The sequence below is a fragment of the Bufo bufo genome, chromosome 6 (assembly GCF_905171765.1).
Source record: "Bufo bufo chromosome 6, aBufBuf1.1, whole genome shotgun sequence".
NCBI lineage: Eukaryota > Metazoa > Chordata > Amphibia > Anura > Bufonidae > Bufo > Bufo bufo.
Genome location: NC_053394.1, coordinates 290,633,941 through 290,659,643, shown reverse-complemented (window position 1 = coordinate 290,659,643; position 25,703 = coordinate 290,633,941). Strand labels below are relative to the sequence as shown.

Sequence of the window (25,703 nt, the reverse complement as noted above, 5' to 3'; positions counted from 1 at the left end):
GTGGATGAATGATCAGCAGTATCTCCTGTTTACATGGGGCGATGTGCTGCCCCCCCAAAAAACAATGATTTTTGGTGCTGCATAACAGATATGATCACCCGACAAATGACCGTTTGCTCGTTTGTCAGGTGACTGACAGCATGTTTACATGGGCCAATGGGAATAAGCCTTGTTGGTTGTTGATCATCAGCCCTTGTAAAATGACCCTTATTTGTTCAGGTTATGACCAGTTTGCCCACTTTGGATTTGAATTGTTTGTATGCAATAATTCTATATGCTGGACTGGGTTGAAAGCTCCATTGGTAGGCGTGGGCAAAATATTTTTGGGTATCATGTGCTGGGGCTCATAGTTACCCACTAAGACTAAATGGTGAGGAACTGTGGGGAGAGGGAAACAAACACCTGCCTCTGTCTTGGCAAAACCCAGCACTATAGTGGGAGACCCATTGAATCTTTACTGTTGGGCCCCTTCTCTTCTGTGTACGCTAGAGGGATAAGCTGAAGCTCCTGGGTCCCAATATGAAATCTGTTTTAGGGTCTTCCCACCTACCATGTGCCAATTATAATACTGGTATGTTTTTATATGGTAGAGGAACCTATGGACTACCTCAGGAATGAGTTCCCATGGGCAACTTCTACCTCGGTAGCCCTACCACTTCACCCCTGGTGTACACCATTGAACCCTAGGGTGACAAAAGACAGTCCTGTTTTTTTAGGACTAAAATTGGAGGGGCCATCCTAAATGGGCATGATCCCAGACGATGGTATACATCATCGTACACAATTTTTTCCAGTTGTCTTAAACTCTTCCCCATCGGTTTTTTAAATAACGACAAAATGAGAATTATTTGAGTCTGTTTAATGTCAAACGTCCTTTTTAATCCATTCCATAATCCCCAAAACACTTCCATGTCCTTCTCCCCACAATGAGTTCCCCTGGTATGTACATCCTTCATTCTTTCTTTTTGTTTCCTCAGTTACAGACCAATAAATAGACAGATAGTAATTTGGCACAGTGTCACTCAACCTCCTTACTCACTCGCTCCCCCTAGTGGCGGCTCTTTATCACCCATGCATCCATTGTTCAAAATATACAAATAACCCCTTCTCTTCAAGGACCAGTCTGAACGCCAACCCAGTGCCATCAGGCTCTTCCTTCATCAACTGTAACAGGAAAGGTTAACCAGTTACAAACATGGCTGCCGGCAGCTTCCTTGCTAGAAATAGTGGCTTTTCATAACTAGCACTGCATGATGTCTGCATGTGCGGTTACAGATTCAGAGATTTCAAGACCCGGCAGAGATAGACTCACAGTTATACAAAGCTATATACAGCTGGGATGTGACAAGCTGGCACACTTGTGTATATTGATGTATACTGTATATACATCTGACTGTATACACACACAACACGCATACACCCCTCCATGGTCGCCGTTCTGTGGAACGCACAATCCAGTCGTGCACACACCTCCTGGTGTCGGTATTAGGTGTCATCCAAAAATAATTTGTGAAATATAGGGATATATTATAATATGCACATATTTCAGAAGTAGGGCATATAGCAAAACAAATCTAATGTATTTATCCTGATATATAGACCTTTACCTCATTGCATACTATGCACATTACAATTGAGTGCGTGATGTAGCCGCTTGCACGGATACTCGGCTATCCAACTTATGTTTGAGTATATGTATCTGCACAACTAAAGAACCATCCATTTTTTGGGCTGAACCAAAATATATGCAAATCTTATCTACCAACCTGCTAAAAACTAACCACATTACAAAAGAATCAGACAACCTGCACCTCATGCCTCCATAATGTTAGTAGATAAGTTGAGATATTGCATCTAACACAAAATGGTGTCTTTCAGTCTGGGTAGGAGTCACACACACACACACACACACTTGCCTTAGTCACAGTTGAGAAGAGCGATCAGGGAATCACAGGTTGTAAATAAAAGATTGGGGTGAGTAATGGTGGGTGGTTTATACTGTTCTTGAGATACCAAGGGCAGTTAATAGACAGAGACCACCAGCACAAACACAGCACGGAGACACGTAAAATCCAGGTAGAGAGACTGCAGTCACTGCTTAGGCCACTAGGGGGCCAAAGACCCCAGTCATTGCAATGTGCAGCCGTTGGGACCACTGAATAAAATATCTTGAGAAGTTGTACAACCCAAGTCCTGTTACAGAGTCCTGTTGTCCACATAAATACATGGTTGGTATGAAGACACAGGCCTGTAGCCACAATACATACAGCTGGTATCCATCGTTGTCAAGTTAGATATCAACAAAGAACGACAATCACTTGTCAGCATCCCAGTGAATAGTACTTCAATCCCCCCAAACTTAACTGTTGGGGTAGTAAATGAGCTATGGGAAGGGGGAAATTGGCTGCAGTTCCATGATTGGTGGCAGAAATTCTGCAGGAGTGAACAAGTGGTGATCACCTCCTGCCCAGCAATCCCAATTTTCCATTACATCCAAACTAAGTAGGGGTGGAACACTGAAGGGTGGCCAGCTTCTTCTCTAATTCTGAGACCTGAGTTGAGAAAAAAGGAAAGAGTTACATGAGACATGGGGGTAGTTGTCAGCAGTGGTGTCTCATACCCTAGCTACATGCCATAGTTCACAATAGTCAAGGACAATCAAGAGGAATCCTCTATTCAAGGCTGAGATATCAAAGAAGTCATCCACTTTTGGACGACCTTTGTACTTGTCCTCCTGCAACTTTTTCTGAACATGTAACTTCATCCTGATAGTTTTTTTCACCTCGCCCACCATGCCATCTATCAGTTTACTCACTGACCACTGGTTTCCTAGTTAGTTCATAGACTGCTTGATAATGCAGTTAGAGGGATACATGCATTATGCCCTGAATAAAATAGTAAAGTTGTAGGAGAGCTCCTGCAGGACAACATTCAACCTAAAGGAAGCAATGCCCCTGTCTTTTCTGGGCAGACATGGAGAAAGATGACTGTGCAAGAATAAAAATGACTATAATAGGCACACAACTTCAACCTAAGACTGCACTAACTGCCTCTACCATTACACAATGCTGGACCCTGGGCTGCTTGCTTAGTAGACAGCAGTATACTCCATATACCCTGTATATTATTCTTTGCTGAGTAGGGCATACTGTATGTTGTGTGCACTGGTATACTTTAGAAACATTACTTGGTGGCTGCCCTCTAAATGTTATTACAGTAGATACATAGATCTCTATAAGTACCTTCTCCTGTAGTTTCTTGATCTCTGCTGCATGTGCACTCTCCACTTCTTCCAGTGCTTGCTTCTGCATCTCCTCTTTTTTTAAGAGGTCAACTTCCCTGGAGAGAAAATAGGTAAAATATCGTATAGGCTAATATAAATGCCCTGGTTCCTAAATTGAGTCATGTGTCATTGAATGATAACATTTGGGGTTTATCTTAAAGAATGTAAAGTTCAGTCTAAGTCTAGAAGGTGGGTGTGACAACATTGCTTACTTTTGTTGGTACTCCTTGATCAACCTTTTGGCTTTACTGTACTTGCGCTCTAGTCCCTGGTGTTGGGCTTGGGTCTCCTTCAGATGCTCATCCACGGCCTGACATAAGCTCTGAGCCTCCATCCAGTATCCCTGCAGCTTCTCTACACGATCCCTGTTCTCCTGGACACTCTGTTGTAGCTGAACTTTCTCCATCCTCCAACGAGAACGTTCTTGTTCCAGTCCAGCCAACTACAGATAAGAAGCCAAATATGTCAGAAAGTATGCAAGCTTTAAGTTGCAGCTTGCTAATAGCATAACCTGGCCCAAGACAGATCTTTTGTGCACATGTTCTGTATTCTCAAATATTTGTGACTCTGCTTCATGTAAAGCTACAGTATGAAGACCATAGAAGTTCCCCTGTTATGGGACCCATTGGGAGAAGATCTTCATCTAAGGTTGGCCTCTATGTGGAGAGCCTGAGGAGGGCTTTCCACATAAAATGCATCATAAAATTAGCAAAGACGCCTAAGGATCATTCCACGCTTTGGGGGTTGGGGTGTGAAAAAGTTCTGAATCCCTTTTTTTTTTTGGGATGGTGACTTTGGTGGAGTGAAGTATACATTTTTACCTATTGGTTCACTGCTAGATATTAGTATTAGTTGTAGTGATGTTGATATTTTTTTTAACAATAATGAGCTCATGGGCCTGGTTGCTTAAACCAGTGATTTCGTGGCCAATCAGCTACCACTTCCATCTCACCTTCCTCTTGAGCTGTTGGATCTCAGCTTCTGTAACAGCATGCTTTATCTGCAACTGAAAAAGAAAACAAAAAGAAAACCAAAAATGTAAATCACTATGTGGACAAGTGCATTGGACCTAATGGCAGTGGCCAATGAGTGATTTATATCATTTTACCTCTTTGAATTTGTGCACTAGTTTCTCAGGATCCATCTCCACTGGGGACAAAGCGTCTTCTCCTTCAGGTAACTCAAAAACTTCAATTGCGAGATCACCTCCTGGAAACATAGGGCTCATCTCTTCATCTTCTTCATCTGTAGCATATTCCCCTGTCTAAGCAAACAGGAAAACAAATTGGTTTAGGTGTTACCACAAATGTATTGACGATGGATTTCGACATAAAGTTAAATCTCCACTCACTTCCTCATCATCTTCATTACACTGATTATAACGTTGTTCCATGTTCTCCCTTTGCCACCTCTCCTGTTCCAGTGTCTGCTGAATCAGTTGGGCAACTTCACTCTGTTCTCCTGGTTTTTCACGACCAATTAAAAACCTGGTGAAGACCAACATCAAGAGTCACATAGGAACATTAATGAGAGCATTGGTAGTAGTATAAAACATCATGTGACAAGATGATATAAAGCCACCACAGTGCCTTGCCTCTTTCTTCCTCAGTATGAGGAGCCTGAGTATTTCATGAGGACCAGTGCCCTTACCTCATAAGATGACGATCTTGTAGGGTGATGAACTCAAGCCAATGAAGAACTGAAGCTAATGAATTACATATTGATCTAATCTTGGTTGCATGTCTACAGCTAGCATACGATGATGATCACTACTGGTCGTTATACTTGTGAGGCATGAGGAATAAAAGGTGTTGGAAGGTGATGTCTAGAGGTTAAAGAGTAGAAGTGAAATAGGGTATATCTCACCTCACATGTCCTTTGGTATTCCTCAAAACAGAAGCTGCAAAGGATTGAGTAACTCCAACCAAACTTGTCCCATCAACTTCCACCAAGAGGTCATTTACCTGGATCCTGATGAAAAATATATAGGCTCATACAAAGTGCTTTAGATAGCTGAGAAAAACAGGTACATTTGACATTATTTTCTACCAGATAGGAATAGATTAGGGACATTTTAGAACAGCAGTATATTACAAGACAATACCTTCCATCCCGGTGCGCTGCTCCACCTTCGGTTACAGTTTTGACAAATATCCCAAGCTTTTCAAGACCCATGTCTGCTCCAGCACCCATACCAATAATACTGATTCCAAGACCCTCAGAGTCTGTAAAGGAAGATAACAGGAATATTATCAATGTTGCCAAACCAGTAAGACTAAGGCAATAGTAATTAAAGGGTAACTGTCATATTTTTTTTTATCTGCTAGTTTATTAGAGCTATTCATGTATACCTGAGTTAGTCTGTCAATGATTATCAAAAGATCTGTAATTACCTTATAATAACAGCTTTCATTAATGTCCTCTGTTCCTTTCCACTGCTTCCTTAAAAGACCATTGCTGAGACTTGTCTGTCTTTCTTTTAGTATAAAACAGAAGACGGAGGGGCGGTCCTTCACGCTGCATGCCTGCATTAGGCTTCAGAGTGAGGAGGCATGTCTCTCAGTAATCCAATCTGATTGGCTGGCAGGGAGCTGCTGGCTACAGCAAGTGTGTATGGGAAGTGAGGGAAAGCACTTTTGGCCTCAGAGAACTGGCAGAGGAGCCATCTTGAGAAGATCCTCATAATGTAAATGTTTAAACAGCCGTAACTAAAGGAAGAACTCAAGGAAAACAGTGGTATGTGAATAAACTAAAGATTGCTTTATGCATAATGCTGCTGCAGCAGTAACATGTGCTAAAATAGATTTTTTGATGAAAACATGACAGTTACCCTTTAAGGGATCTAATCCAAAACTAAGCATTTTTATTATATCTGTAGGAATGTCCAACTGATTAGACTCAAAAAGGCATGACCAGATGTTTTCAGAAGATCTGGGTGTTTTTTTTGATGCCATGGCTAGGCTAATATATATTGAATTTTTCATTCACTCAAAAGTTAAGTGACAATCCTAATTAGAGCATTAATAGTAGTCGTATTTGTTGCCACCTACAACAATTAAAAATTACTAAATATAATAGAAATGGGATTGGTGTAGAATGAGGTAAAACACTGGGTGATTCTTGATCCCAGCTCTACATTCAGGCCCAGATTTTACTCGTTCATCACTTTGACCAGCATAAAATTAGTCCACTCTATCTATGAAAGTGATGTTTTACTAGTCTTAGGAGGTGTGCAATCTGCAGTCACACAGGATGCATCAATGCATCAGATACTGCTGCTGAAACAGGTGCCTATGATGACCTGGCACAGGAGCCATGCATATTAATATCAATTGTAAAGCAGTATTAGGCTCCATTCACACGTCCGTGGTGTGCTGCGGACCCGCAAATTGCGGATCCGCAACACACCCGCCCGGCACCCCTATAGAAATGCCTATTCTTGTCCGCAAGCTGCGGACAAGAGTAGGACATGTTCTATCTTTTGCGGAGCTGCGGACCTGAAGATCGGGGCCGTGCTCCGCAATTGCGGATGCTGACAGCACACTATGTGCTGTCCGCATCCATTCCGTCCCCATAGAAAATGAATGGGTCCGCATCCGTTCGGCAAAATTGTGGACGTTTGAATGGAGCCTTATTTAGACATTATATTAGGACTATTATTAGATAACTTTATGAATGGAGCTGCTGTTTGGCTAAGTCACCCAAATATGGCCTTCATTTTTGGTTGACTATGCATGAGATAGTAGTAAGCTTGACTAGTAGTAAGCTGTTTTCTCTTACTTAAGTCATCTCTTAATAACTCTAGATTCATATACCGTCAGGGCCGTCTTTAATATTGATTGGACCCTGGGCAAGAATTTACTTGGGCCCCCTGGATCCCACCTTCCCACACCCTAGCATGTAATCACGCCCTCCACCACAACACACACACACAAAAAAAAAAAAAATCCACACACCTCGTAGAGTCCAGTGAATTACTATAAATACTTACAGTTCTGTAGACTCCAGCAGGCTCAGGATCAGTGCTCTGGGCAGCTGGGCTCAGGGCTGGAAGTGGGCACCGCTCTGCAGTTCAGGAAGGAGACCGGGGCTCGGCTCACCCTAGCGTTGCAGTGCACCCAGCACCCCACATATGCAGTATAGCACCCTATAGTATACAGCACCCACAGTATGTAGTATAGCAACCCTATAGTATACAGCACCCCACAGTATGCAGTATAGCACCCTATAGTATACAGCACCCACATTATACAGTATAGCACCCTACAGTATACAGCACCCACAGTATGCAGTATAGCACCCTGTAGTATACAGCACCCCACAGTATGCAGTATAGCACCCTATAGTTTACAGCACCCCACAGTATGCAGTATAGCAACCTGTAGTATACAGCACCTCACAGTATGCAGTATCGCACCCTGTAGTATACAGCACCCCACAATATGTAGTATAGCACCCTATAGTATACAGCACCCCACAGTATGCAGTATAGCACCCTATAGTATACAGCACCCACAGTATGCAGTAAAGCACCCTATAGTATACAGCACTCACAGTATGCAGTATAGCACCCTGTAGTATACAGCACCCCGCAGTATGCAGTAAAAGCACCTATAGTATACAGCACCCCACAGTATGCAGTATAGCACCCTATAGTATACAGCACCCTACAATATGCAGTAAAGCACCCTATAGTATACAGTACCCCACAGTATGCAGTAAAGCACTTTCTAGTATACAGTACCCCACAGTATGCAGTAAAGCACCCTATAGTATACAGCACCCCACAGTATGCAGTATAGCACCCTATAGTATACAGCACCCCACAGTATGTAGTATAGCACCCTATAGTATACAGCACCCTACAGTATGCAGTAAAACACCCTATAGTATACAGCACCCTACAGTATGCAGTAAAACACCCTATAGTATACAGTACCCCACAGTATGCAGTAAAGCACCCTATAGTATACAGTACCCCACAGTATGCAGTAAAGAACCCTATAGTATACAGTACCCCACAGTATGCAGTATAGCACCCTATAGTATACAGCACCCCACAGTATGCAGTAAAGCACCCTATAGTATGCAGTACCCCACAGTATGCATTAAAGCACCCTATAGTATACAGTACCCCACAGTATGCAGTAAAGCAACCTATAGTATACAGCACCCCACAGTATGCAGTATAGCACCCTATAGTATATAGCACCCACAGTATGCAGTATAGCACCCTATAGTATACAGTACCCCACAGTATGCAGTATAGCACCCTATAGTATATAGCACCCCACAGTATGCAGTATAGCACCCTATAGTATACAGCACCCCACAGTATGCAGTAAAGCACCCTATAGTATACAGTACCCCACAGTATGCAGTAAAGCACCCTATAGTATACAGCACCCCACAGTATGCAGTATAGCACCCTATAGTATACAGCACCCCACAGTATACAGTAAAGCACCCTATAGTATACAGTACCCCTCAGTATGCAGTAAAGCGCCCTAGTATACAGTACCCCACGGTATGCAGTAAAAGCACCCTATAGTATACAGTATAACACCTCACAGTATACAGCAGAGCAGTATGGCACCCCACAGCATACAGCACTCCACAGTAGAGCAGTATAGCACCCCACAGTATACAGTATAGCAACCTGTAGTATACAGCACCCCACAGTATGCAGTATCGCACCCTGTAGTATACAGCACCCCACAATATGTAGTATAGCACCCTATAGTATACAGCACTCCACAGTATGCAGTATAGCACCCTATAGTATACAGCACCCACAGTATGCAGTAAAGCACCCTATAGTATACAGCACTCACAGTATGCAGTAAAGAACCCTATAGTATACAGTACCCCACAGTATGCAGTATAGCACCTATAGTATACAGCACCCACAGTATGCAGTAAAGCACCCTATAGTATGCAGTACCCACAGTATGCATTAAAGCACCCTATAGTATACAGTACCCCACAGTATGCAGTAAAGCAACCTATAGTATACAGCACCCCACAGTATGCAGTAAAGCACCCTATAGTATATAGCACCCACAGTATGCAGTATAGCACCCTATAGTATACAGTACCCACAGATGCAGTATAGCACCCTATAGTATATAGCACCCCACAGTATGCAGTATAGCACCCCTATAGTATACAGCACCCCCACAGTATGCAGTAAAGCACCCTATAGAATACAGCACCCCACAGTATGCAGTATAGCACCCTATAGTATACAGCACCCTACAGTATGCAGTAAAGCACCCTATAGTATACAGTACCCCACAGTATGCAGTAAAGCACCCTATAGTATACAGTACCCCACAGTATGCATTAAAGCACCCTATAGTATACAGTACCCCACAGTATGCAGTAAAGCACCCTATAGTATACAGCACCCCACAGTATGCAGTATAGCACCCTATAGTATACAGCACCCCACAGTATACAGTAAAGCACCCTATAGTTTACAGTACCCCACAGTATGCAGTAAAGCACCCTATAGTATACAGTACCCCACGGTATGCAGTAAAGCACCCTATAGTATACAGTATAACACCTTACAGTATACAGCAGAGCAGTATGGCACCCCACAGCATACAGCACTCCACAGTAGAGCAGTATAGCACCCCACAGTATATAGTAAACAGCACCCCACACTATACAGTAGAGCAGTATAGCACCCCACAGTATACAGTAGAGCACCCCACACTATACAGAACCCCACACTATACAGTACCCCACACTATACAGTAGAGCAGTATAGCACCCCACAATAGACAGCACCCCACAGTATACAGCACCCCACAATATACAGTAGAGCCGTATAGCACACTATATAGCACCCCACTATACAGTAGCTTACAGTATATTAGCTTAACAGTCCCTGTCACCTTTTCCTAATGTAATCTTCACAAAAAAAAGCTCCACAATTATGGCAAACTTCTCCTGCTGCAACACTCCTGATAGAGAGAAAGAACCTTTGTTTACCTCATAGCCATGTGACCAGTAATATCGATATGTTACTGGTCACATAGTGATGATGTCATCTAAGGTCCTTTCTCCCAAGAGAATCAGGTTTCTATATTTCTTTGTTCCTATGTTACTTTTACACATCAATCTATATATATAAAAAATTACTTATATATGTATGTGTGCATGTATGTACAGTACAGACCAAAAGTTTGGACACACCTTCTCATTCAAAGAGTTTTCTTTATTTTCAGTGACTATGAAATTGTAGATTCACACTGAAGGCATCAAAACTATGAATTGACACATGTGGAATTATATACATAACAAACAAGTGTGAAACAACAGAAAATATGTCATTTCTAGGTTCTTCAAAGTAGCCCCCTTTTGCTTTGATTACTGCTTTGCACACTCGTGGTATTCTCTTGATGAGCTTCAAGAGGTAGTCCCCTGAAATGGTTTTCACTTCACAGGTGTGCCCTGTCAGGTTTAATAAGTGGGATTTCTTGCCTTATAAATGGGGTTGGGACCATCAGTTGCGTTGAGGAGAAGTCAGGTGGATACACAGCTGATAGTCCCGACTGAATAGACTGTTAGAATTTGTATTATGGCAAGAAAAAGCAACTAAGTAAAGAAAAACGAGTGGCCATCATTACTTTAAGAATGAAGATCAGTCAGTCAGCCGAAAAATTGGGAAAACTTTGAAAGTAAGGGCTATTTAACCATGAAGGAGAGTGATGGGGTGCTGCGCCAGATGACCTGGCCTCCACAGTCAACGGACCTGAACCCAATCGAGATGGTTTGGGGTGAGCTGGACCGCAGAGTGAAGGCAAAAGGGCCAACAAGTGCTAAGCATCTCTGGGAACTCCTTCAAGACTGTTGGAAGACAATTTCAGGGGACTACCTCTTGAAGCTCATCAAGAGAATGCCAAGAGTGTGCAAAGCAGTAATCAAAGCAAAAGGTGGCTACTTTGAAGAACCTAGAATATGACATATTTTCAGCTGTTTCACACTTGTTTGTTATGTATATAATTCCACATGTGTTAATTCATAGTTTTGATGCCTCCATAGTCATGAAAATAAAGAAAACTCTTTGAATGAGAAGGTGTGTCCAAACTTTTGGTCTGTACTGTATGTTCCGCGAAAACTCAAAAACGCAACCATACATTTCAACGAAACTTGGTATACACATCCCTTGCTACTTGGTAAGAAATCTTGTGGGAGTCACAGCTCTCTAGGACATACCCTTCCTGAGATATTCCCAAAAAATGACCTGCATTAGCCAATACAAGCCTGCAAATCTTTCTCTTCATATCCCAACTGCCATACACACGGTCACATGTCCCTTATCAGCCAATAGAAACTCGCAGGCCCTTAGTCTCCACATACACAGCTTTACTCCAGGTTTCCAGCCATTTCTCTTCACTGCTGTAGGTCAGCTTTAGGCTAGGGCTGCACAACACATAGGGCACAACTACACTGCGACATTGATGTCGCACCAATGTGGCACGACAATTTTTATAATGATAGTCTACTCTATGGTGTTGCACTCCGACATGTTGGATGGATTTTTTGCCACTGTTGTGTCGCAGGTGCAGCATGTTACATGTCGCAGTGTGACACCATAGCCTATCATTATAAAAACTGTTGAGACAAAATGTTGTGCGACACATGTCGTCATGTAGCCCTAGCATTAAAGGAGCAGGGCGCTGTGCAGGTCACTGTTAAGGGGGCAGGCCCCTGAGGAGGTCACTGTCAAGGGAGTGGGATGCTGTGAAACTCACTGTTAAAGGTGCAGGCTGCAGTGAAGGTCACAGTTAAAGGGATGGGCTGCTGTGGAGGTCCCGTTTTAAAGTGGCGGGGCACTGTGGGGGAGTCAGTGTTAAGGGGTGGGGGACTATGGAGTTCACTGTTAAAGGGGTGGGTTGCTGTAAAGATCACTATTATGGGGGATAATGTCGATATCTTTTAACGACACACACAAACAATAAATAAAATATACCCGTGCGAAGCCGGGTCCTTCTGCTAGTAGTATATATAGCTTAATGATGTATCATATGGAGAGGTGTCCACAGTCGAATTCACACTTCCCCTATACACACCACTTACTCATACCTGGGATCAGGGTCTCACTGTCACCAATGGTATTCGTTGTCTCATTGCTAACAAATAATGGAGACAAATTTACTTTTAGCCGGCGGTACAGCGTATATACGAGTATCTCCCAAAAGTGAGTACACCCCCACATTTTTGTAAATATTTTATTATATCTTTTCATGGGACAACACTGAAGATCTGACACTTTGATACAATGTAAAGTAGTCAGTGAACAGCTTGTATAACAGTGTAAATCTGGTGTGCCCTCAAAATAACTCAACACACAGACATTAATGTCTAAACCACTGGCAACAAAAGTGAGTACACCCCTAAGTGAAAATGGCCAAATTGTGCCCAATAAGCCATTTTCCCTCCCCGATGTCATGTGACTGGTTAGTATTACAAGGTCTCAGGTGTGAAGTCTCTGAGGATCTGAAAAAAAGAATTGTTGCTCTACATGAAGATGGCCAAGGCTATAAGAAGATTGCCAACACCCTGAAACTGAGCTGCAACACAGTGGCCAAGACAATAGAGCGGTTTAACAAGACAGGTTTCACTCAGAACAGGCCTCGCCATGGTCGACCAAAGAAGTGTCCATGCTCAGCATCATATCCAGTGGTTGTCTTTTCAAAATAGACATATGAGTGCTGCCAGCATTGCTGCAGAGGTTAAAAGGGTGGGGGTCAGCCTGTCAGTGCTCAGACCATATGCCACACATTGCATCAAATTGGTCTGCATGGCGTCCCAGAAGGAAGCCCCTTCTAAACATAATGCACAAGTAAGCCCACAAACAGTTTGCTGAAGACAAGCAGACTAAGGACATGGATTACTGGAACCATGTCCTGTGGTCTGATGAGACCATGATTAGCTTATTTGGTTCAGATGGTGTTGAGCGTATCGCGGCAAACATGTGAGTACAAAGACAAGTGTGTCTTGCCTACAGTCAAGTATGGTGGTGGGTGCTACAGTTCATTGAGGGAACCATGAATGCCAACATGTACTGTAACATACTGAAGCAAAGCATGATCCCCTCCCTTCGGAAACTGGTCCGCAGGGCAGTATTCCAACATGATAATGACCCCAAACACACCTCAAAGACGACCACTGCCTTGCTAAAGAAGCTGAAAGTAAAGGTGCTAGACTGGCCAAGCATGTCTGCAGACCAAAACCCTATTGAGCATCTGTGGGGCATCCTCAAATGGAAGGTGGAGAAGTGCAAGGTCTCTAACATCCACCAGCTCCATGATGTCCTCATGGGGGAGTGGAAGAGGATTCCAGTGGCAACCTGTGAAGCTCTAATGAATTCCATGCCCAAGAGAATTAAAGGGGTTGCCCTACAAATAAATTTCTACAGTTTTCAAACCAGCATCTGGATTTGAATACCTTTGTAATTACATGTAATAAAAAAATTAGCATAGCCACTGAGTTATTCAATAAAATGTATCTGTATATCGCCACCTGCTGTTTGTTCTTTTTCTTATTTCTTTGTCCTGCTCACTGAGAAGGCCACACATGCTCAATTTCATCCTTCAACTGCCTCCTGAGCTGTGATAGGGAGAGCATGGACACGCCCCCTTAGCTGCAGCAGAAAAGACACTCCCCTTGAGCAGAGCAATTAATGTGGAGATCTCTGGATCCATGTGAGGTACAGAGCTGGTTCTAACTTTGTTAGAAAGAGATTGTCATTTACTAATTTTCATTTTTTACATTAATCATGGGATAACCCCTTTAAGGCAGTGCATACCATAATGGTGGACACACAAAATATTGACACTTTGGGCACAATTTGGCCATTTTCACTTAGGGGTGTACTCAATTTTGTTGCCAGGGGTTTAGACATTAATAGCTGTGTGTTGAGTTATTTTGAGGGCACACCAAATGTGCATTGTTATATAAGCTGTACACTGACTACTTTACATTGTATCAAATTGTCATATCTTCAGTGTTGTCCCATGAATAGATATAATAAAATATTTGCAAAAATGTGAGGGGTGTACTGGGTGTAGATGGACATGACTAAATTCTCAACCTGCATCTGTGCACTCATATCTCAGCACTATAGATATTTGAGATGAAGTAGTGATCATGGTGGCAACAATTTTTGTGGACTGCTATTGAACAAAAACTACAGTCAGGTTCTCCCCAGTCTGAAACAGGCTGTTCAGCTGCACAGGATGACTGTAGGTTTAAGGTGGCAAAAATGTAAGATGCATGTAGATCAAGGACATGAAGGGATCTCCTCTGGCTCCAAAGGAGGCAGGAAAATGGAAGTGGAGAAGAGCAATAATATTTTATACTCCAAAGTTTATACAGGTTTGGCTTGATGAGGTGGGATAAGTGGCCTTCACACAACTCCAGCACCAATCATATCTGGGAGAAACAAGCTGAAAATAATTTTACGTTGTCCCAAAAACTGAGGGCCATTGGGCTATCCAAGCCTCCATGTACATTGGATCTTCTCAAAAAATGTGGGTAGTAAGACTAAATTCTACTGCGTATGTGCAGCTTACAGTGATTGTCCGCTTTGGACAATTACTTTTTGTAAGAAGTATTGAAGCCCCAGATAGTGGGTCACCTCTACAAGAGGTAGACTGAAAAAAAAAGATGATTTAAGGAGCAGACATATCATCAGCCAGTTCAGCTGCACAGGGAGCTGGAGATGGGGAAAGTGGGGGTTGTCCCTTCCCAGCTGTAGAGCAGTAGCAGAACTGCCCAGGATGCACTGCTAAGCTGAGACTGGGACATTGAGGACAGATAGGATGGACCTTGGCAGTACAATGGGGCAGAGCTTTGAGGTGTGGTGCAGGCCCTAGGCACAGCTATACTTGGGGTCCCAGAAATGCCAAATCTGCTATAGACTATGAGATTACCCTTGTCTGAGAACTGAGAGGTTCCACATGATTTCTAATAACGCTGTATACAGTGACATCACTGACATATGAATATTATTAGGAGGTATCATACTGTATCAAAATAAATGAGCAGAAAACAAGTATTTTAGTCTTCTTCTCCAAGCAGTCCCCTTTTGACAATACAGTTTTATGAGGGTCCTTAAACATAAGCTGATCACAAGTTGTCTTGCAGCTGGGACCCTCAGTGATCACTTGTAGAGTAACCGACAGCAAGTGTTCAGCCAGTGCAACACCATCACAATGGGAATGAAAACCATTACACAATGCTCGCTGGACACAGACACACCCTTTGTAGCCAACTTTACCTTTGCTTACCTGGACATATCCCCTTCTTCCTCCCTCAGCCCCTCTGACATGAGTTTTGGAGCATTTCATGCTTCGATGCTCTCCCTTGCCCTCACGCTATGCGGAGGCTTCCACCTAGCAGTGTTCCCAGTGACGTCATCGGCACTAATGGGTGGGCTTTAGCGCTACCCTAGGCTGTTTAACAGGCTAGGAAAGCGCTAAAGCCTGCCCATTAGTGCCGGTGACGTCACTGGGCTCACTGTTAGGCAGAAGCCATCGCCTAGCAAAGACCTGATACGTCACCGGATCTGCAGTAAAAACCCTTGTCCTGCGCGATTCAGCGCAGGGCAAGGGAGAGCGTTGGTGCATGAAATGTTCCAATGCTCATGTCAGAGGGGCTGAGTTGCGGAAGAAGGTGATATATCTGGGTTCAGAGCTTAAATTAATGGAGGCTCTAACAGCTTTATGTCAGTATGATTCCATTACAGAAAGGTCATGACGAGGCACACAGCATTATCAATCATGATAATGCCCTGTGCTTCTGTAGTCCATGACGCACAATCCCTCTCTCACACGGAGTGTGATTCCCGCAAGGGACACACTTGTGTGAATGAGCCCTAAACCTCATATCCATTCACCTTACCTCTGAACCCCCAGTTTTTCCCTCTGGAGCATTAAGAAACTCATGTTCCATTTGCAATAAGTTTTCCTATATCCAGGGCCGGATTAACGTAGGGGCTGATGGAGCTGCAGCTCCAGGCCCCTACCATAAAATAGGCCCATCCGCCAGCCAAAAGGCCGTCGGGAGCGGCCCGCACTAAAAGTCCTCTGTTGTACACAGCACAGCGTGCAGGAGGGATAACCTCGGGTGCACTGAGGACATATCCGGCGGGCCACGGCATTACAGGAACAGCACCAGCTGCTCTGACGTCCTGCCGCCGGATATACATCACAGGATATCCGGCGGCAGGACGTCAGAGCAGCTGGTGCAGTTCCTGTAATGCCGGCCCGCCGGATATGACCTCAGTGCACCCGCGGTTATCCCTCCTGCACGCTGCGCTGTGTACAACCTGCTCAGCAGTTTCGACCAGCACACAGCCCACAGCGCTCAGCCACACCAGCCCGCGAGACAGCAGCAGCTTCTGGAGCAGTTATCAGATAAACTCATCCAGTTGGAAGGGAGGGCAATCATAGTGCTGTTATGATTTATGGACACAGCTCTCAGCATGCTTAGCCAGCCTTCTATCTGGCTTTGCATCTTGAGAGTCACAGTCCCACAGGCTGTTTCTGAGCCTGTGGACTGTGACTCTCAAGAAGCACAGCCAGATAGAAGGCTGGCTAAGCATGCTGAGAGCTGTGTCCATAAATCATAACAGCACTATGAAAATTACTGACTGGCTAAGCATGCTGAGAGCTCAGTCTAAATAACATAACACATAAAGAAATTACTGTTTCTAGCTGCTAGTCCACAGCAGCTAGAAACAGTAATTTCTTTAAAGGGATTCTGTCACCAGGTTTTACCCCTGTCAGCTAAAAATATGCTGATGTTCAGGGCATCTTCACGATTCCTAATGTGGGCTTATAAATGTAATCTGTGGGCTTATTTAGCTAAAAAACAGCTATTACTAACCTGTCAGTCAAACAAATAAGGTGCCCAAGGGGATGTTAATGGATGCAAGGTGCCGGCTGCACCCGCCGCCGTTCGTGCCCAGCGCCACCTTTCCGGACTTCTGCGCCACCTCCTAATCCTCTGTGCCGCCTCTCGCTCTCCCTCCCTCCCCCCTCCTTCTGCTGTAAGATCTCGCGCTTGCGCACAGGGCTCTGCCTGATGCGCCCGTGCAGACTTCTCCATTTGGCTTCTTACAGCGAAGTGCGCATGCGCCGGCACTTCGCTCAACCCCTGTATGCGCGAGATCTTACAGCAGGAGGAGGGGGGAGAGAGGGAGGGAGAGAGAGCGAGAGGCGGCACAGGGGATTAGGAGACGGCGCAGAGGTCTGGAAAGGCGGCGCTGGGCACGAACGGCGGCAGGTGCGGCCGGCACCTTGCATCCATTAACATCCCCTTGGGCACCTTATTTGTTTGACTGACAGGTTATTAAAAGCTGTTTTTTAGCTAAATAAGCCCACAGATGACATTTATAGCCCACATTAGGAATCGTGAAGACGCCCTGAACATCAGCATATTTTTAGCTGACAGTGGTCAAACCTGGTGACAGAATCCCTTTAATGTGTTATGTTATTTAGACACAGCTCTCAGCATGCTTAGCCAGCCTTCTATCTGACTGGCTAAGCATGCTGAGTGCTGTGTCCATAAATCATAACACAGCTCTATGAAAATTACTGTTTCTAGCTGCTGTTGTCCACAGTCCACAGCAGCTAGAAAACAGTAATCTTCATAGTCATGTTAAATGATCACTATAGTGCCCTGAGGGTGCCCCCACCCTCAGGGTCCCCCTCCCATGGTCCCCCTCCATGTTGCCAAGATAGACGCCAAATGAAGGCGTAGTTGCAAGAACAAAATACTTTAATGGTATCGATAAAATATATATGTAATTAAGACACTGAGTGCAGTTGGCTTTTATTTGGAGATTCAGTATATGCTGCCTATATTATATATATATATATATATATATATATATATATAAATATAAATATAGACAGCATATACTGAATCTCCAAATAAAAGCCAACTGCACTCAGTGTCTTAATTACATATATATTTTATCGATACCATTAAAGTATTTTGTTCCTGCAACTACCCCTTCATTTGGCGTCTATCTTGGCAACACAAAGGGAAGTAGTGACTCTTCAGCGAACACTTACATCTGGTTTCCAGCATTTGATCTCCAAAACATAAAAAGAAACCTTTTCGATCCGTTTCTATTATGGCACTTTAATGGTATTCAAAATTTTTCATTTGTCTTAATACAAATGCTTTGCGTTTTGATTTTATATATTTCCATAAAAAGGCCCAGCAAAATCCTCAGCACCAGGCCCATGATGCTCTTAATCCGGCCCTGCCTATATCCATGACCTTACTTTCCTTGGTCTCAAAGAAACATGGCTGACACCCTCCGACACAGTCTCCCCACTGCACTTTCCTATGAAAAACTCCAATTTACTGACAATCTCTGTCCACATAGACATGGTAGTGGTGTTGGCCTCCTACTATATGGTAACTGCTCCTTTAACCCATCTCAACTTTTCCTCAACTTTTCCTTGCATCTACTTTCCCCCAATCTCCAAGTAGCCATCATCTACCATCCACCAGGCCCTGCTACTGCGTTTTTTGATCACTTCAATACCTGGCTTCTACACTTCCTCTCAGTCGACATCCCCACCATCAGTGGCGTACACAGAAATCATTGGGCCCCATAGCAAGATTTTAAATTGGGCCCCCATGCCCGTTCCTAGTCCCTCCCACTATACGCCCGGGCTCCTCTCACTACACTCCCTAACTTCTCCCATGCCCAACCTCATGCAGCAGTATTTTGTTCTACAAAATATCAGTACTCACGCCCAACAGACCCATTATAGTGAATGGGATCTGGTAGGTTCTGGCGGTGTTCAGCATATATTGACAAGAATCTGGGGCATTACATGATGTAATACCACCCAACTTTCCTGCTGTCCAGGATGGCACATGCACAGAGACATGAAAAAAAAGTTTGAGGAAATGAGTGCCCCCCTTCCCCCATCCTCTGTGTCATGCAGGACAGCTGGGAGACAGTGACATTACTTGCTATCCTGCATGACACATGTGCAGAGAAAGCTGAGTGAACCCCTCCCCCCTGCCTTTCCATGTTCTTATTATCTGCATTTGTGCCTTGCAGGATAGCAGAAATCTGAGTGGCATTACATGATGTAATCGCTCCCAGCTTTTCTGCTGTCCTGCATGGCACATGTGGAGAGACATGAGAATAGTCTGAGAAAGCTGAGTAACACTACTCCCACTTTCCTTCATATCTTCTCATGCCTCTGCACTTGTGCCATGCAGGACATCAGGAAAGCTGAGTCACATTACATAATGTAGTGACAACCAGCTTTCCTCCTGTTCTGAATGGCATATGTGCAGAGGAATAGCCTGGGAAAGCTGAGTGACCCCCCCCCCCCCCCCCCCCACACATACACCTCTGCACTGTCCTCACCTACAAGTCGTCACTTACTTCATTACTGGTGGGGTTGTGGCAATCCAGAGGAATCAGGCGTGGTGGGGCTAGCAGGCGGGAGGCGGAGCTGCCAGGCAGGAGGCGGGGCTAGCAGACGAGAGATAGTTAGGAAGATAGACGGGGACTCTCCTCCACTCGGCCCCCTTCCTCACGGGCCCCATAGCAGCTGCGTTATCTGCCGATATGGGAGGTACGCCACCTGCCCACCATCATCGTGGGCGATTTCAATATCCCAACGTACACAGGCTACTGAACTGCCTCCAAACTCCTATGTCTTTCTTCCTCCTTTGGTCTCACACAGTGGTCCTCCATAGCTATCACAGAGACGGACACACATTAGACTTTGTTTTCACCTGCCTTTGCTACCTATCTAATGTCTCTAACTCTTGTCTCCCCCTCTCTAACCACAATCTTCGTATGAACCTCAAACATCTCTCCACTGACACATTCTCTGAATCTCTCTCTCAGCAATTTCCACCATATCTTCCCACTAACCACTATGGTTATCCCCGCTGTAACCCACCTGTTCCACCTATCACTAACCACTGGTGTCTTCCCTTCCCATTTCAAACAAGCCATCATCACACCCATACTCAGGAAGCCTTTCCTGGACCCATTCTCTTTATTCAGCTACCGTCCTATCTCACTACTCCCATTCGCAACAAAAATCATACAACAACATGTCCATCTTGAACTGTTTTCCCTCATCTCACTGTTTGATTCGCTACAGTCTGGCTTACAACTCCATCACTCCACTGTAACAGCCCTAACCAAAGTCGCCAATAATTTGCTATCTTCCAAAGCTAAACGTCATTACTCTGTACTTTTCCTCCTTGACTTGTCCTTTGCCTTTGACAAATTATAGCAAACCCTCTCATCCCTTGTTATCAGAGACCTGGCCTTCTCCTGGATCTCATACCTCACCAACAGAAACATCAGCATTTCCCATTCATACACCATCTCCTCATTATGCCTTCTCTCTGTTGGTGTCTCTCAAGGCTCTGTCCTGGGTCCCATACTTTTCTTCATTGATACATTCGGCCTGCGGCAGCTAATACAGTTCCATGGTTTCCAGTATCTCCTCTCTGCTGATGACACTCAAATCTACTTCTCTGGCCCAGATGTCACTTCCCTTCTATCCAGAATCCCAGCATGTCCATCAGCTATATCTTCATTCTTCTAGTCCCACTTCTTAAAACTCAACATGGAGAAAATAGAATTTATTATCTCTCCCCCATGTCACTTAAACTCCTATCAGACCTAGCCATTACAGTTAACAGCACCATGCTTTCTCCAGTCTAACAGGTCTCGTGCATAGGGATACCATATGATTCTGCCCTGTCCTTCAAGCCGCACATTACCCTTACCACCAAATTCTGCTTTCAACTCAAGAACATCTCCTTGTTTTTTATCCTTCCTCAACCGAGTCAACCGAAATGCTAGTGCATGCCCTTGTCATCTCCTGCCTGGACTACTGCAACATCCTCCTCTGTGCCTCCCATCTAGTACTCTCACACCCTTCCAGTCTACCCTCAACTCTGCTGCCAAGTTAATCCACCTCGCCCCTCATTTCATCTCTGCCTCTCCCATCTGCCAATCCTTTCACTGGCTTCTCATTGCCCATTGAATTCAGTTCAAAATACAGTACTTACAACTGTATATAATGCTGTCCACAATCTGTCCCCTCCTTACATCTCTGACCCGCTTTCCTGATACATCCCCACATGTAATCTCCTGTCCTCACAAGACCTCCTTGTTTGTTATCATCTTGTCTGTTCATCACACAATCTACAAGATTTCTTAAGTACATCCCCCATACACTGGAACTACCCCAGCACATCAGACTCTCCACCAACATCCAAACCTTCAAAAGCAACCTGAAAATCCACCTCTCCAGGAAAGCCTACTACATGCAATTCCCCTCATGTACTGTGTCTTTGCCCGCTTTCTTGTAGATTGTAAGCTCTCGTGAGCAGGGTCCTCTCCCCTTCTGTACCAGTCTGTTAATAAGTTCATGCCTATTGTACTTGTGTTTTTATATTATGTACAGTACAGACCAAAAGTTTGGACACACCTTCTCATTCAAAGAGTTTTCTTTATTTTCATGACTATGAAGGCATCAAAACTATGAATTAACACATTAATTATATACATAACAAACAAGTGTGAAACAACTGAAAATATGTCATATTCTAGGTTCTTCAAAGTAGCCACCTTTTGCTTTGATTACTGCTTTGCACACTCTTGGCATTCTCTTGATGAGCTTCAAGAGGTAGTCCCCTGAAATGGTCTTCCAACAGTCTTGAAGGAGTTCCCAGAGATGCTTAGCACTTGTTGTCCCTTTTGCCTTCACTCTGCGGTCCAGCTCACCCCAAACCATCTCGATTGGGTTCAGGTCCGGTGACTGTGGAGGCCAGGTCATCTGGCGCAGCACCCCATCACTCTCCTTCATGGTCAAATAGCCCTTACTTTCAAAGTTTTCCCAATTTTTCGGCTGACTGACTGACCTTTATTTCTTAAAGTAATGATGGCCACTCGTTTTTCTTTACTTAGCTGCTTTTTTCTTGCCATAATACAAATTCTAACAGTCTATTCAGTAGGACTATCAGTTGTGTATCCACCTGACTTCTCCTCAACGCCACTGATGGTCCCAACCCCATTTATAAGGCAAGAAATCCCACTTATTAAACCTGACAGGGCACACCTATGAAGTGAAAACCATTTCAGGGGACTACCTCTTGAAGCTCATCAAGAGAATGCCAAGAGTGTGCAAAGCAGTAATCAAAGCAAAAGGTGGCTACTTTGAAGAACCTAGAATATGACATATTTTCAGTTGTTTCACACTTGTTTGTTATGTATATAATTCCACATGTGTTAATTCATAGTTTTGATCCCTTCAGTGTGAATCTACAATTGTCATAGTCATGAAAATAAAGAAAACTCTTTGAATGAGAAGGTGTGTCCAAACTTTTGGTCTGTACTGTATGTGTCCCCCGTCTTAGATGTACAGTGCCATGGAGTTAATGGTGCTTTCAAATACATAATAATTGACCAAAGAAGATTAGATAATCAGAGCAGAGCCACATCCTATTTCTTACATTACATCTTGGACATTTTAGGATGGACATAGATGAGGAATAATCCATATCTTTTCAGTTAAAGACAATGAAGCATATGTATGCAGCTTAGTGTGAGCCATGGTCCTCATGAAATATTAAAATTTCTACAAATGTGTGGACATTAGGGCTCCCATACTGTTAAGGGTTTTTAAAGGCCAAAGCTGTGTAAAGAGGTTTTAATTCAGGAGTAAACAGTGCGCAGAAAAGTCGTGCAATCTGCATAATCGAATAAAGGAAAACACTAATTTCATAACATTTACATATAGTTTGCGTTAATTATCTTACCTCTTTATGGGTCTATAAGGTAGATACTGGTTATTGTATATGCATGGCCTAAAGCTGGCCATACATCTGAGACAAATGCATTGTGGCCATTCAGTTGTCCATGTGGCTATCATCATAGGCCTCTATCATACACTCTAGCGGTACATATTTTAGGCACCAAATGACAATGTATCCCCAAATTTAGTAGTACTGCATTGTCTCACGTTCCCATGGCTATATTTGACAACAGTGCTAATGCACCGACCCAGTAGATCACTGCTGAAAGTTAATATAGTGCTAAAAGGGTTGATGTTTTTTCACTGCTGTGCTATGTGATTCCAAAAGCTGAAATGGGAAAACAGCTTAGTTATTGTGCCCTACCCAGAGGGAGGCTGGCTGGACCTGCCCGTATTGAGATGGGTGCTGTGTAGTCTGACTGCGTCAGCCAGTGATTCTGGCCTAAGCAGCTGAATTGTGAGGAGGTGCATGGATCTGTGCAGCGTGAGGCCTACTACAAGGGGTTATCCATCTGTACATGCTGAAGACAAGTGCCAGACCCCGCAGAAAAGGAAGCAAAGAATCTATAGACTGTTTAGGTCTACAAGGGACTCATAGTTTACGGCTTTGGACTTTGCTGCTTGTGGAAAGGGTTAATTGCCTCCAGCACCCACAACGCTTTTACAACGGATTAGCTACCCATTGTAGGATCTACACCCCGTTGTGTGAACTGTATTACATATTGTGGATTTCCATGCCTTTGGTCAATTTTTGAAGTTGTCTGGACTTAATAGAGATAGAATATATAACCTGCTTTCCAATATACAGTCTTAGAAAGATTGTGTGTGTATTTGAAGTGACTGATTTTATCCAGAAAACTGTTATTTGCCAAGATTACCTCAGAAAAGTTTGTTGGACTTATTACCTTACTGCCTTCTTATTGCCTTGCACCCAACACCTGCCACTCTGCCACCATTGTATTCCCTACACCACGAGGGAGCCCTGCCTTGCACCCAGTTACCTAACATGGAGGTCACCTCACACCAGACAGGAGCCTCCATTCCTAGAGTGTGCCCTGAGGGAAGAAAGGGTGCACCTTCTATTCACTGCACGACCCCAGGGAGTGTGGGAGTGAGGCACCATGAACCATTAAAACTCCTATCAGTGCCGCATCTACAACTCCTGTCCTCCTTCTGGCACTTCACATTCAGGTTGCTGCATCAATCTGGGCAGCACGGTATAACATCTATTTTCTTTGGTATGTATCACTTAAAACATGCAGTATTGTTTGTACTAGTGTCTCCCTTCAGCCAATTTGTAATTGAGTTGTAACTGGATCTTTTTTCCCCGTAGATTCAGTTTGCTGCCCTATCCTTGTGTCTAAATACCCCAGCTAAAGCAGATTGTATTGTGATTGTTTCCCATGGCACCCAGCACCCTGGGCATATGCCACACCAACCTATTGCAAAATCCCTGTTGAGAAGAATACAGGCATGTTGACTTCCAAATTTCACATTGAATTTATTAGCTGTATATGTTTGCAAGTTCAAGTCTTTTTGTTGCTTCACATTTAATATTTCCCAGTTACAATTGTTCCTCAAAAGTGAATGTGGCTCACATGGTAAGAAAAGATGGGGACCTCTCATGTTTAGCGTACAATTGGTTGGTTAGTCATGCAATAAGAAAATGTTCTTGGTCATCAAAAGCTCCATTTCATTTCCTAAGGCCTCTTTCACACAGGCGTCGCTTGCGAGGGCCGGATAGGATGCGGGTGCGTCGCGGGAAAATGCACGATTTTCCCGCTCGAGTGCAAAGCGTTTTAATGCGTTTTTGCCCCGCGTGAGAAGAATTGGCATGTTTGGTACCCAAACCCGAACCCGGACTTCTTCACAGAAGTTCGGGTCTGGGTTAGGTGTTGTGTAGATTTTATTATTTTCCCTTATAACATTGTTATAAGGGAAAATAATAGCATTCTTAATACAGAATGCTTAGTAAAATAGTGACAAAGGGGTTAAAATAATATCACAGAAGGTTATAGCTACCAATTTAAAATTTAACTTTTACTAAATTATATTAAAAGAAGCATCATTCCAAATATTCCATGATAGTATATTTTTTTTTGGGTTAAAATAAATAAATAAATAATTTAACTCACCTCATCCACTTGTTCGCGCAGCCCGGCTTCTCTTCTGTCTTCTTCTTTGATGACCAGGAGGAAAAGGACCTGTGGTGACGTCACTGCGTTCATCACATGGTCCATCACATGATCCACAAGTGGATGAGGTGAGTTAAATTATTTTTTTATATTTTTTAAGCCCTCCATCCCTCTTTTACTAAACATTCTGTATTAAGAATGCTATTATTTTCCAGTATAACCATGTTATAATGGAAAATAATAATGATCGGGTCCCCATCCCGATTGTCTCCTAGCAACCATGTGTGAAAATCGCACCGCATCCGCACTTGCTTGCGGATGCTTGCGATTTTCACGCAGCCCTATTCACTTCTATGGGGCCTGCGTTGCGTGAAAAACGCACAATATAGAGCATGCTGCGATTTTCACGCAACGCACAAGTGATGCGTTCAGTGCGTT

The 25,703-nt window shown here is 43.8% G+C and overlaps 1 protein-coding gene across 1 annotated transcript in view; it reads right to left on the bottom strand.

Moving 5' to 3' along the window:
- Window positions 1–843: 843 nt before the first annotated feature.
- Window positions 844–25,703, bottom strand: part of PPP1R9B (protein phosphatase 1 regulatory subunit 9B) — a 49,656-nt gene continuing 24,796 nt past the window's right edge. Inside the window, 8 exon segments of the mRNA XM_040435585.1 lie at window positions 844–2,552; window positions 3,243–3,339; window positions 3,496–3,725; window positions 4,236–4,289; window positions 4,392–4,547; window positions 4,635–4,770; window positions 5,150–5,254; window positions 5,388–5,508. Coding sequence (XP_040291519.1) covers window positions 2,499–2,552; window positions 3,243–3,339; window positions 3,496–3,725; window positions 4,236–4,289; window positions 4,392–4,547; window positions 4,635–4,770; window positions 5,150–5,254; window positions 5,388–5,508 — 953 coding nt within the window. The 3' untranslated portion in view covers window positions 844–2,498.